General features: G+C 47.6%; 1 protein-coding gene across 2 annotated transcripts in view; it reads left to right on the top strand.

The window, feature by feature from the left end:
* The window catches only part of DCUN1D4 (defective in cullin neddylation 1 domain containing 4), a 227,473-nt gene that overhangs the window by 51,345 nt on the left and 163,774 nt on the right, over nucleotides 1-12,354 (top strand). For both annotated transcript variants that reach the window (XM_069201468.1, XM_069201476.1), the window contains one exon: nucleotides 11,517-11,556. In XM_069201468.1, coding sequence (XP_069057569.1) covers nucleotides 11,517-11,556 — 40 coding nt within the window. The remainder of the gene's footprint in view (nucleotides 1-11,516; nucleotides 11,557-12,354) is intronic.

The raw sequence follows: 12,354 nt of genomic DNA, 5'->3' as shown, positions 1-12,354 counted from the left end.
ATGTTCATCCAGTTGGAGGGAGGATTACATTTCATCTCCCTTTCTGGCGGTCCATAACACCAGACAAATGGGTCTGGCAGATAATACAGAAGGGCTGTTCCCTCCCCTTTCAGTCTTTCCCTCACTCTATCCCTCCATTGAAAGAACGGCTAATGGAGGATCATGTAATTTTGCTCTGCGAGGAAGATACAGCTCTCTTGGTCACGGGAGCCATGAAATGGTCCCAGTGTCAGAAGTAGACAGTGGTTGTTATTCCTGCTACTTTCTGATTCCAAAAAAGAACAAGGGTCTTTGCCGTACCTTGGATTTAAGGGACGTCAATCTCTTCCTCAAAAAGGAGAAATTCAGGATGCTCACTCTTGCTCAGGTCTTGTCTGCCCTAGACCAAGGAGATTTGTTTGTAGCGTTGGACTTGCAGGATGCGTATTTTCACATCCCATCCTGCCTGGTCACAGGCGCTACTTGTTGTTCAAGGTGGGCCACGAGCATTTTCAGTTTACTGTGCTCCCCTTCGATCTTAACAATGCCCCTCGGGTGTTCACCAATGTGATGGCAGTGGTAGCAGCTCATCTGCGCAGGTTAGGGATTTCAGTCTTCCCCTACCTTGATGACTGGCTGAAGGCTTCTACACCCCAGGCTCTCGTCAGCCACCTTTAGACGACGGCGAACCTCTTATATTTGGTGAGGTTCACAATAAACCCCCAAAGTCACACTTGACTCCCTCTCAAAAGCTCCCTTTCATCGGAGCTGTTCTGGACTCAGTGCAGTTTTGGGTTTATCCTCCTGAGCAGCGAGTCCAGGATATTCAGGTTATGATACCGATGTTTTGGCCTCTAGACAGGATTTCGGTGAGACGGACTCTGAGGCTGTTGGGACTCATGGCTTTGTGCATCCCGTTAGTCAAACATGCCAGGTGGCATATGGGGGCTCTGCAGTGGGACTTGAAGTTCTAGTGGGCGCAGCATCAGGGAACTCTTACTGACCCGGTTCAGATCTCGGAGGGAACTGCAAAAAACCTGCATTGGTGGTTAGTGAACTTCAATTGGGCTTGAGTCAGACTCCTCTCCCCTCTCCTCCCCAGACAGATCTTACAGTAGTGACAGATGCGTCACTTCTGGGATGAGGTGGCCATCTGGGAGGGGTGGAAATCAGAGGTCTCTGGTCTCCAGCGAATCCGGACTCAATATCTAATTGCTGGAGCTCTGTGCGTTCCGACTGGCATTGATATAATTTCTTCCTGTTGTGAAAGGAAAGATAGTGCAGGTGTGTAGGAAGCTGGCTCTGTATATACTATCTCAAAGTGAGAGATCGTGTGCACAGAGTCCAGGGGTTCCCCAAGAGGTTTGACAGAGGCAATAATAGATAATATTAATGCTCTATTTGTGGTAGTGTGGTCGAGTAGTTAGGCTTATCAGAAGGTAATGTTAAGCATTTGTTGTACTCACAGGCAATAAATGAGAACAGACACTCAATGACTTAACTACAGGCCAATAGGTTTTTTTATATAGAAAAATATTATTTTCTTTATTTTAGAACCACAAGAATCAAATTGCAGGTAAGTACATTTAATGTAAAGTACTTTGCATATGTATAGATATAACTTTGAATCAAAACGGTAATGTACACAGTTTGGCATAAAATGGGTATATACTATTTTAAAAGTGGACACAGTGCAAAATTCAACAGTTCATGGGGGAGGTAAGTACAGGTTAGTTTTTGAAGTAAGTAAAGCACTTACAAGTTCAGTCTCTGGGGCATAGGCAGCCCACCATTGGGGGTTCAAGTCAACCCCAAACACCCAGCACCAACAACATAGGGTCGGTCAGGTGCAGAGGTCAAAGAGGAGCCCAAATAACAGGCGCCTATGGAGACAGGGGGTGCTCCGGTTCCAGTCTGCTAGCAGACTTGTGTCCTGGGGAGCAGACTAGGGGGGTTTTGTAGAGCACTGGGGGGTCCCAAGTAGGCACACAAAGTATACCCTCAAATGCACAGGGGTGGCTGGGTGCAGTGGACAAACAAGACGTCGGGTTTGTGATACAAATCAATGGAGGGACCCCAGGGTCACTCTGACGTTGCAGGCAGGGCACAGGGGGGCTTCTCGGGCCAGCCACCAACTGGGCAAGGGTGAGGACCGCCTGCTGGTCACTGCTGCACCGATGGCTGGTTCTACCAGTCTTCCAGGCATCTGGTTTCTTTTCACCGGGCAGTTGCGGTCAGGGGGATCCTCGCGATTCCCTCTGCAGGCGTCCTCGTGGGGGTGCAGAGAGATTGGCATAGGGTGGACAGGGGGGTCAGGTGCAGAGTGTGGGGACTCGCGCTTCTGGAGTGAGGTGGGAGTCCCTTTAAAGATGGTTTGCTTGTTTAGACAGGGCCGCTGTCCACAGGAGTTTCTTTGTCCTTTGTAGTTACAGGGCAGTCCTCTGAGTCAGCAGAGGTCGCTAGGCCCGCAGGATGCGTTGCTGGTGTAGGTTCTTTGAATCCGGAGACAGGCCGGTAGGGCTGGGGCCAAAGCAGTTGTCGTCTTCCTTCCTCTCTGCGGGGTTTTCAGGTCAGCAGTCCTTCTTTATAAGTCATCAGAAATCTGATTTCCTGGGTTCAGGGTCGCCCCTGAATACTAATTTTACGGGTGTGTTTAGGGCTGGGGGGCAGTAGCCAATGGCTACTGTCCCGGAGGGTGGCTACACCCTCCTTGTGCCTCCTCCCTTTGGGAAGGGGGGGCACATCCCTATCCCTATTGGGCTAAATCCTCCAAAGCAAGATGGAGGATTTTCTAAGGGGGGGGGTGCACATCAGCTCTGGTCACCTTGGGGGGGGATGTGACTGAGGGGGTGACTCCTGCTTGTTTTTCTCATTATCTCCCCGGATTTGCTGCCAAAAGCGGGGGCGTTGTCTGGGGGGCAGGCATTTCCACTAACTGGAGTGCCGTGGGGCATTCTAACACCAGGCTTGGGCCTTTGAGGCTCACCACCTGGTGTTAGTTCCTCCAGGGGGAGGTGTGAAGCACAACCACCCAGGACAGGCTTTGTTCCTGGTCAGAGTGCACAAAGGCACTCTCCCCCTGTGGTCAGAAACCCAGCTGGATGTGGCAGGCTGGCAGAAACTGGTCAGCCTTGCACTAGTAGTTGGGCTGGTATACACGGAGCATCTCTAAGATGCCCGATGTGTGCATTTCTCAGTAAATCCCACACTGGCATCAGGGTGCATTTATTGTGCTGAGAAGTCGGATACCAAACTTCACAGTATTCAGTGTAGCCATTTTGGAACTGTGTAGTTCGTGTTTGACAAACTCCCACACCATATACTCTTTATAGCTACCCTGCACTTACAGTGTCTAAGAATTGGCTTAGACACAGTAGAGGCATAGTGCTCATGCAGCTATGCCCCTCACCTATGGTATAGTGCACCCTGCCCTAGGGCTGTAAGGCCTGCTAGAGGGGTGACTTACCTATGCCACAGGCAGTGGGTGGTGGGCATAGCACTCTGAGGGGAATATGTCGACTTAGTCCTTTTCTCCCCACCAGCACACACAAGCTGTGAGGCAGTGTGCATGTGCTGAGTGAGGGGTCCCCAGGGTGGCATAATACATGCTGCAGCCCTAAGAGACCTTCCCTGGCCACAGGGCCCTTGGTACCAGGGGTACCATTTACAAGGGACTTAACTGTGTGCCAGGGCTGTGTCAATTGTGGAGACAAAGGCACAGTTTTAGGGAAAGAACACTGGTGCCGGGGCCTGGTTAGATAGGGTCCCAGCCCACTTTCAATAAAAGTTGGCTTCAACACTAGGCAAAAAGTGGGGGGTAACCATGCCAACAGTGGCACTTTCCTACAAGGTATTCACGGACAACACCATCGCAATGTGGTACTGCAACAAGCAGGGCGGTGTGGGGTTGTGGACCCTTTGTTAAGAGGCTCTGTGTCTCTGGACGGGGCTGTAACAGCAGGGCATAACCCTGGTGGTTCAACACCTGGCAGGTTCTCTGAATGCCAAGGAGGATGAACTCAGCCGTTGATGCCTAGCGGATCAGGAATGGTATCTCCATCCGGAGGTGGCGCAAGGACTCTTTCAGCTGTGGGGAGAGCCTTGGTTAGATCCGTTCGCCTCCAGAGAATGTGCAATGTCAGCAGTATTGCTCGTTGGAATTTGGCTTTTCGTCACAAGTGGAGTTCAGGCCTCCTGTACGCTTTTTTGCCCATACCACTTCTGCCCAGAGTTCTCAAGAACGACCGGGCCCAAGTCATCCTAGTGGCTCCGGATTGGGCACGGAGAGTCTTGTATCCCGAGATTCTCAAAATGAGCATCCATCCTCCGATCAGGCTGCCCCTTTGGGAAGATCTTCTGTCGCAGCAGCAGGGAAGGGTTCTCTACCCAAACCTGGCAACTCTGGGCCTTCATGCATGGAGATGAGCGGCTGCAGTTGATGGCTTTTGACCTTCCGCCTGAAGTCTGTAACGCTATTTTGGCAGCCAGGCATCCTTCCACTAAAACAGTATACGCCTGCCGTCGGAAACGCTTCCTATATCATTGTACAGAAATGTCTATTGATCCTCTTTCTGATATCTTTCTTGTCATAATATCTCTTGCCCAGCCGGGTTTTGCCTTGGGTACTCTCAAGGGCTACCTTTCTGCCTTATCCGCATTCCTTCGGCTGCCTGATCAGCCTTCACTGTTCAAATCCCCCATTGTACATAGATTCCTCAAAGGGCTTGTACATATGTTTCCCACCCCCCTATGCCCTTTGTTATGCCCCAATGGGACTTAAATCTGGTACTCACATTTCTGATGTGTGCTACCTTCCAGCCTTTACACAGCTGTCCTCGCCGGCTGCTCACCATCCAGACAGCCTTCTGAGAGGCAATAACATCTGCCAGGAGGGTGAGTGAGATGCAAGCTCTGTCATCAAAGCCACCATATCTCACTGTCTATCCAGACAAGGTGGTACTCAGAACTCCTGCCTCTTACCTTCCAAGGTGGTGACCCCATTTCATCTGGTTCAGAACATCACCCTGCCCATCTTCTTTGCTCCACCCCATCCCTCTAAGGAAGAGGAGCGACTCCACCGACTGGACCCAAAAAGAGCGTTGTCGTTATATCTTGACCACACAAGAGATCCGGGTGGATGATACATTTTTTATGGGGTACGCTAGAACAAAGAAGGGTCGGGCAGTGCAGAAGTGAACCCTTTCACGCTGGGTCGTTCTCAGCATCAAGATCTTCTATGCATTGGCAAGGAAACAGCCTCCTGAGGACTTGAGGGCTCATTCAACCAAGGGCAAAGCTGCTACCTCTGTGCTAGCTCGGGGTGTTCCAGTCCTGGAAATTTGTCAGGCGGCAGCTTGGGCATCTTTGCACACGTTTGCAAAACATTGCTGTCTGGACAATCAGGTAAGCAGAGACGGACACTTTGTCCATTTAGTCCTACAGGACTTTTTAGTGTAGTAGAGGTATCCGCAGCCCACCGCCAGGTTATGGCTTGGGTATCTATTCAAAGGTAAGGAATCTGCAGCTAGAAGTCTCTATCAGATGAACAAGTTTCTTACCTTCGGTAGTGCATTATCTGGTAGAGACTCTATCTAGCTGCAGATTCCTTGCACCCCTCATGCCTCCCCGCTCTGTGGATATGTCTTGTAGAGTTAGGTTTCAGGGCCCTAGTTTTACACAGACAAAATGTTGGTTCTATCCATGACTCTGCGCTTCTGGCGTGGAAGTTTGTGAGTAAAAGAACTGATGTACGCGCGCTGGGGTGGTGCCTTTATAGGCGACCGTGACGTCACAGATGGGTCCAGTGACGCTGACGATGTCACGCAGAACAGAACGACCCACACTGATCTGAACGACGCCACCCGATGGCGTGCACAGGGTATTGCTCAGCAAAAAATTCCAGATTCTAAACTGACACCAGGGATGTCAAAGGAAAGGAATCTGCAACTAAACATAGGGGGTCATTCTGACTTTGGCGGGCGGCGGAGGCCACCCGCCAAAGTTCCGCCGGCAGAATACCGCTGCGCGGTCAAAAGACCGCCGCGGTAATTCTGAGTTTCCCGCTGGGCTGGCGGGCGACCGCCAGAAGGCCGCCCGCCAGCCCAGCGGGAAACCCCCTTCCATGAGGATGCCGGCTCCGAATGGAGCCGGCGGAGTGGAAGGGGTGCGACGGGTGCAGTTGCACCCGTCGCGATTTTCAGTGTCTGCGTGGCAGACACTGAAAATCTTGGTGGGGCCCTGTTAGGGGGCCCCTGCAGTGCCCATGCCATTGGCATGGGCACTGCAGGGGCCCCCAGGGGCCGCACGACACCCGTTACCGCCAGCCAGGTTCTGGGCTGGCGGTAAAGGGGTCGGAATCCCCATGGCGGCGCTGCAAGCAGCGCCGCCATGGAGGATTCCCTTGGGCAGCGGGAAACCGGCGGTACACCACCGGTTTCCCGTATCTGACCGCGGCTGTACCGCTGCGGTCAGAATGCCGTGGCGGTGCTCCCGCGGTTGTTGGCCCGCCAGGGTCAGAATGACCCCCATAGTCTCTACAAGATAATGCGTTATCGAAGGTAAGTAACTTGTTCTTACATGTGTTAACCAGGGGATCATATGTGCCAGGTGGTCATCCTTTATCTCTCTAAGGCAATCTCTATATGGATCTAGTTCTTTAGACGAACCAAACCTGACCCAACAGAGGATAACTTTTATTCAGGCTATGTCTGAAATTTTGTCTCCGGTTTAAATCATAACTTATTGTGATTAAGGGGACACTCTTTGGGAAGCCTGAGCATGGATTTAATAAAGAGGTTCTCTCTTCTCAGTAAAGAATCAAGATTGCAGTAGCCCTACAGGTCTGCCCCATATAAGGCTGTCCCACATGCTTGAGCTTTGTATATCTCCAAGGCCTGTGAGATGGGTATGTGGAGTCCCAATTTAGCAAACCTTAAAAGTAAACCCAGCTCTGAGTTTTAAGATCAGTGAGCTTTTTTCGGTCTGGGCAGACCATCTACAAAAAAATTAAATCTCACCCCAAGATAGTCTAACTCAGAGACCCTATCTACTGAGGCACCCTCCAAAATAACATCCCCCGCTTCGCTTTTTTTCAAGGACTGCATATCATATATTTTATTTTGCTGCTATTGAGTTCTAGGTCGTGGTCTTTACAAAGTAGACCTAACTTCACCAGAGAGTGCTTAAGCCCCTCACGGTTTTAGACAAAAGAACTGTGTTGTCTGCAAATAGCAGACCCACACCTTACGCCCACCCACTTTAGGGGAATTATTTTCGCAATCCATAAGGTAGATGATGCAACCACTAATGGATAGTAGAAAGAGAGTGGGCGCCAGGGCACAGCCCTGGGGCACTTCTCTTGTTATGGGAATGTCTTTCCTGGTTTCCCCATCCAGACCCCCCTGACCCTAGCAAACTTGTCTGTATATAATTGCTGAATCAGCGCCAGTAAGCCAACAAGCACCCCAATATTCCCCAGGACCTCCCAGAGTTTTGACCAGGGATCAAGGCCGAAGGCAGCTCGTAAATCTACAAATGCGACACATAACAGCCCCCAATTTAATAGCAACAATTGTCCACTTAATGGTCAAGAATCACAGGACCTGAGCAATCATGCTTGTCTTAGTGACATAACCTGCCTAGAGGTACGATAACACACTTTTGGACCATATCCACTCCCTTAATTTTACCAGTAGTTGCTTGCTGTAGGTCTTCTGTATGTTATCAATTATGTTTATGGGTTGATATTTACCCAACAGTTTTTCTGATGAAACTATATAGCGTACAAACGATAATGTGTGGAAGTCTGGTTTCAGGAAATATGTATCATTTGTACATCACCAATTAAAAAGTCTGATTTGTTTTGATCCTATTTAAACGTTTTGTTTCCATTACAATTAAGAATTACAAGAAAGTGCTTTCCTAACTAATAAATATTTGTACAGTTCATATACAAGCTATTTAAATGTTTTCCTTTTTTAAGCAATCTGTTTATTGGCATTTATCAACATAATTCACACAGTGCACCAATAAAGGAAATACAGCGGCAGCAAGCCGGCGAATTGTACACCAAAGAGAAACACTCACACAGCCCCCCAGTGAGTTATCTGGTCTGAGTTTATTCTTTATATGGAAGGCATTTAATAATCAGTGGGTTCGAACCAGCTCAGTATGGTATTATTTTGCTTTTTCTAGCAAAGAGTTTAGGAGGTCCCTCACATATGTTTCCAACTCACTATCAGTCACCATCTTCAGAATTCCTTTAGTGTGTAAGTTGTTGAGTCAGGATCGGTTTTCTCCATCATCTATTTTATTAACAAGCAACTGATGGTGGATCTCCAATTTATAAATTCTTCTCTCCAGTTCAACACTATAGTGAGCCTCCTCTGTCTCCGTTTCTCAAGTTATTCAACCCTGTGATCTTGTTTTTAGAGGGAATAATTCCCTTCAGACACTGTCTTGGTGAGAGCTAGAGCCTCAGACCTCATAAAATCATTAAAATGTTACCAGACCTGCAAGTCTAGAGACTTGAATAATCTACTCGACCCAACAGTAATGCGCCTAACCCACCAACTGGTCTCTAATTGTGTGATCCTTGGCAGATACTTAATTTCACAGTCGCCTTTCGCTTCACTATCACTTCACTTCAATATAATATGTAGGTTCAGCATGTCTGCTGTTCAAAAACTCATGTTTGATTTAATAGACTAAACTTTTGCTTTATTAATAATAAGTCTAGCCCAAATGTAGGGTATACATCATCACAGATTTGCCTCTTAGTTTACTAATAGCATTGTCATCTGGTAAGGAGCGGGAATGTTTTTCAGTTCATGTTTGAAAACTCCCACTTAATAAATATATTGCTATAACATGATGTGGTATTACACTGCCATTTACAGACCACACATTTCGATTGAAATGGTTACAAACATTCCCAGTTTGAAGCAGTTATTCTGATAAAATGATATAGTGTACAAATGATAACGTGTGGAAGTCTGGTTTCAGGAAATATTTATCATTTGTACCTCATCAATTAAAATTTCTGATTTGGTTTGATCCTTTTAAAACCTTTGTTTCCATTAAATTAAGAATTACAAGAAGGTACTTTCCTAACTAATAAATATTTGTACAGTTCATATACAAGCTATTTAAATGTTTTTAAACAATTTTTGTTAAGCAATCTGTTTATTGGCATTTATCAACGTAACGCACACAGTACACCAATAATGGAAACACATGGCCAGCAAGCCGGTCAATTGCACACAAAAGAGAAACACTCAAACAGCCCCATAACCCCCACCCCCAAACAGCGCCCTGGCAGCGCTTTCCAGTCCATGCACAGAAATACCGGGCATCAAACCACACCACCCTCTGTCTCCACTGATGTAGGAAACACTGGGAACTGGACGTGCCCCCCATTTGTACAACCCTTCATCACACCCATGCCCAGGAGTCCCCTCCCACCTGTACGTAGGCAATCCACTCCTACAAGCCTCTCAGGGGAGGTGGGGGGATGGTGTCAGTCATTCAACCCAGTCCTCCTTGACTCTCCAGGGGTGCCAAACTCTATCGAACTTGCAGAGTCAAACCCCTAAATTTATACCCTATTCTTTCACCCACATACACCAATGTGGGCAGTCAGAGCGCCCTCACCGCTTAGCTATATCCACCTTGAAACCGCCAAGGACACATTACAGCAAAGCAGGGTATACTTCTCCAAAGTCTGTTTTCCCCATATGCCCAGCTCAAACAACTGGAGTAAGCTGCATCCGGACCTCCACTACTTTAGACAGTCGCAACCCCACCTGCTCCCAATACTTCTGCTCCCAATGGCACTCCCATAACATGTGGAGCAGGGTACCCCTCCGGCCACACCCCCTCAGAGGCACATCTCCCTAGTTTATGTAAGTGTGCCCTTGTGAAGTACACCCTATGTAGCAGTTTTAACGGGACCAGGCGAAAACCCATCTGAATCGCCACCTTCTGTGAGTAGCAGCAAACCTCTCCCCAACCCTCATCCCCAGTCTACCTAGTTCCATATCCCATCTGTCCCAAAGAGGGGGGCCAAGTAGGGGAGACTATAGGCCAAAAGTGTGGTGTACACCAAGGATATGTATGTGATTACCTGTCGGGGAGGAACGGGCACCCTATATTTCAAGGTGATTAAGAATATGCTGCTTCTGTAGGTATCTGAGGCACTGACTAACCAACATCTCATATTTGGCCTAACTGGTCCCACGTTTTGTAGCCTTCAATATTCCTAAGACCCTTTTAGTGCCTCTTCCTCCCACAGTAGTGGCACCAGTGCAACTCTTTCCTTCCACCCTATGAGCTGCTCAGCCCTTTCCCAGATATTAACCACTATAGCTGTTGGCCACTAGATCCACTGCCAACCCCCCCCCCCCCCATACAGATACCTTGGGTAACCCACTGGGTCCATTGTCCTATTAGCCACCATAAGGGAGGGCTCTCTCTGGTCTGAGAAACCCCAGTCATTCACCACCACCATGTGCGCCCCCCAGTAGTACCTCTTTTTAAATATTGTGTGCTAGAAAAACTGACATCTGCAAGCCTTTCATTGCACACTGTATGTACCCCAGTACTATTGTCAGACAGTTCACTTTACATTTCTTTCTCTGGTGTTTACAAAATCCTCTAACTTTTCCGACAATCCCAGGGATAAAATAAGCAGCAATTTGTAAAAAGAAATTAACCAATAAATAAATGAATAAATAGAACACATGTTCTTTGCCAGCTCGAGATCTGTTGCCAGACTGAGTCAGCTTGCCCTGATAAAATCTTGCTTGCAGTAGAGAGGGGGCAAGTAGATTCCTCAAGACTTTGGCCTGATTCACAAACTGCACTTTGTAGTTTGTTTTGTAATACTAGAGAATGCACTACAAAGTGTACCTATTTGCCTCTGCTTATTTGTGCTGAGTTATCCCCTCTGAATGCAGTCTTCGTATATGTAAGTATAGAGTTTAGTCCTATATGCGAGAGGGTCACAAAGGAGTGGGTGGGGAAAAGGGACAGAGTTACTAGTAAAGGTAATGTGATTAGGGAGGAGTGAAAGGGGTTTATGGAGCAATGCCACCCACACATATGAGTAAGTCAATTGTATTACTCTTGAGTGTAGCCATGTAACTTACACTTTTGTAGTAAGTTAACACTCGGAATTTGTGAACACCAACAGCGGTGGTAAACTTACTAGAAAGCACTAACTTACTTCAAATTTTAACTTACCTTTGTGAATGAGACCCCTTGTCTCAACACTGTTATTTCACGTTACAGTTCAAAGATGAGCAAGTAGATTATGTAATTAATTTAAGAGTAATTACTTCTGACACTAGTTCTGCTCCCTATTAACGAACTATACCTCTATGGATTCACATATGCAGAATCAGTGTGTGCAAGTAAGTACATTTTCAGATTACTTTCAGCTTTGTTTAATATGTGTTAATGTACATTGAGAAAATATTGGTGACTAAATTACTGCATGGTACTTTAGAACAGAAAATTTATCTGATTATTTTCCATAGAATTTGACTGAAGACGTTGGCCAAGACGATCACCAAACAGGTATAAATATTTTTTATATGTCCTTTGAGTTATTTTTACTTTCTTCTTGCTCATAGGGCCCAACAAGTAGAACCAGTGGGTAACTTCCCAGGAGTACTCGACCAGTGACACAAGTATAGCATGTATTATGAGGGGGTGGGGGGGTTTAAGCTTTCTCAAGCAGAAACAACAATTCTTCTCAGGTGAAGTCAAAAGCAAACTCTAAATTAATCTGTGCTCAATCCCTCAGGTAGCATGGCACAGAGCAGTCAGGATTCACTCTGAGGCAATGTGTAAAGTATTTGTGCAGCACTTAAAACAGTAACACAGTGAACACACCCCACAAAAGGAGCACACAACCAAGTTGTGTGGTGTAGCAGAAGAGATATGTCGGTTCTGTTGGATCCACAGAGGTTTGCAGAGCACCTTAGGCCCACTTCCAGGGGTCCAGGATTGGAATGGCACTACCTGACAGGGTACACTCAGATTTCAGAGTCCAAGTGCCTGAGCAAGGTTGTTGGAGCCTTCTGTCCCGAGGCTCAAGTTAGGAGGCCACTCAACCAACCCTTGGAGTCACTCTGGGGTTCTGGGTTCAAGAGATGCTGGCCCAGTCCTTCTCACCCAGGCAAGAGGACAGCAAGGCAGCAGGTCAGCACAGCAAGATAGCAGTCCAACAAGGCAATAGTCCGGCAAGGCAGCAGTCACGCAGAGTGGCAGTCATTCCTGGCAGAGTATCCACAGGTCCAGAAGTGTACTGAAGTGATGGTGTCTGTGGTCCTGTTTTTACACCTGGTTTTGTATTTGAAATGGGGAAAAGCT

The sequence above is a fragment of the Pleurodeles waltl genome, chromosome 1_2 (assembly GCF_031143425.1).
Source record: "Pleurodeles waltl isolate 20211129_DDA chromosome 1_2, aPleWal1.hap1.20221129, whole genome shotgun sequence".
NCBI lineage: Eukaryota > Metazoa > Chordata > Amphibia > Caudata > Salamandridae > Pleurodeles > Pleurodeles waltl.
This window is presented reverse-complemented; position numbering and strand designations above follow the sequence as displayed.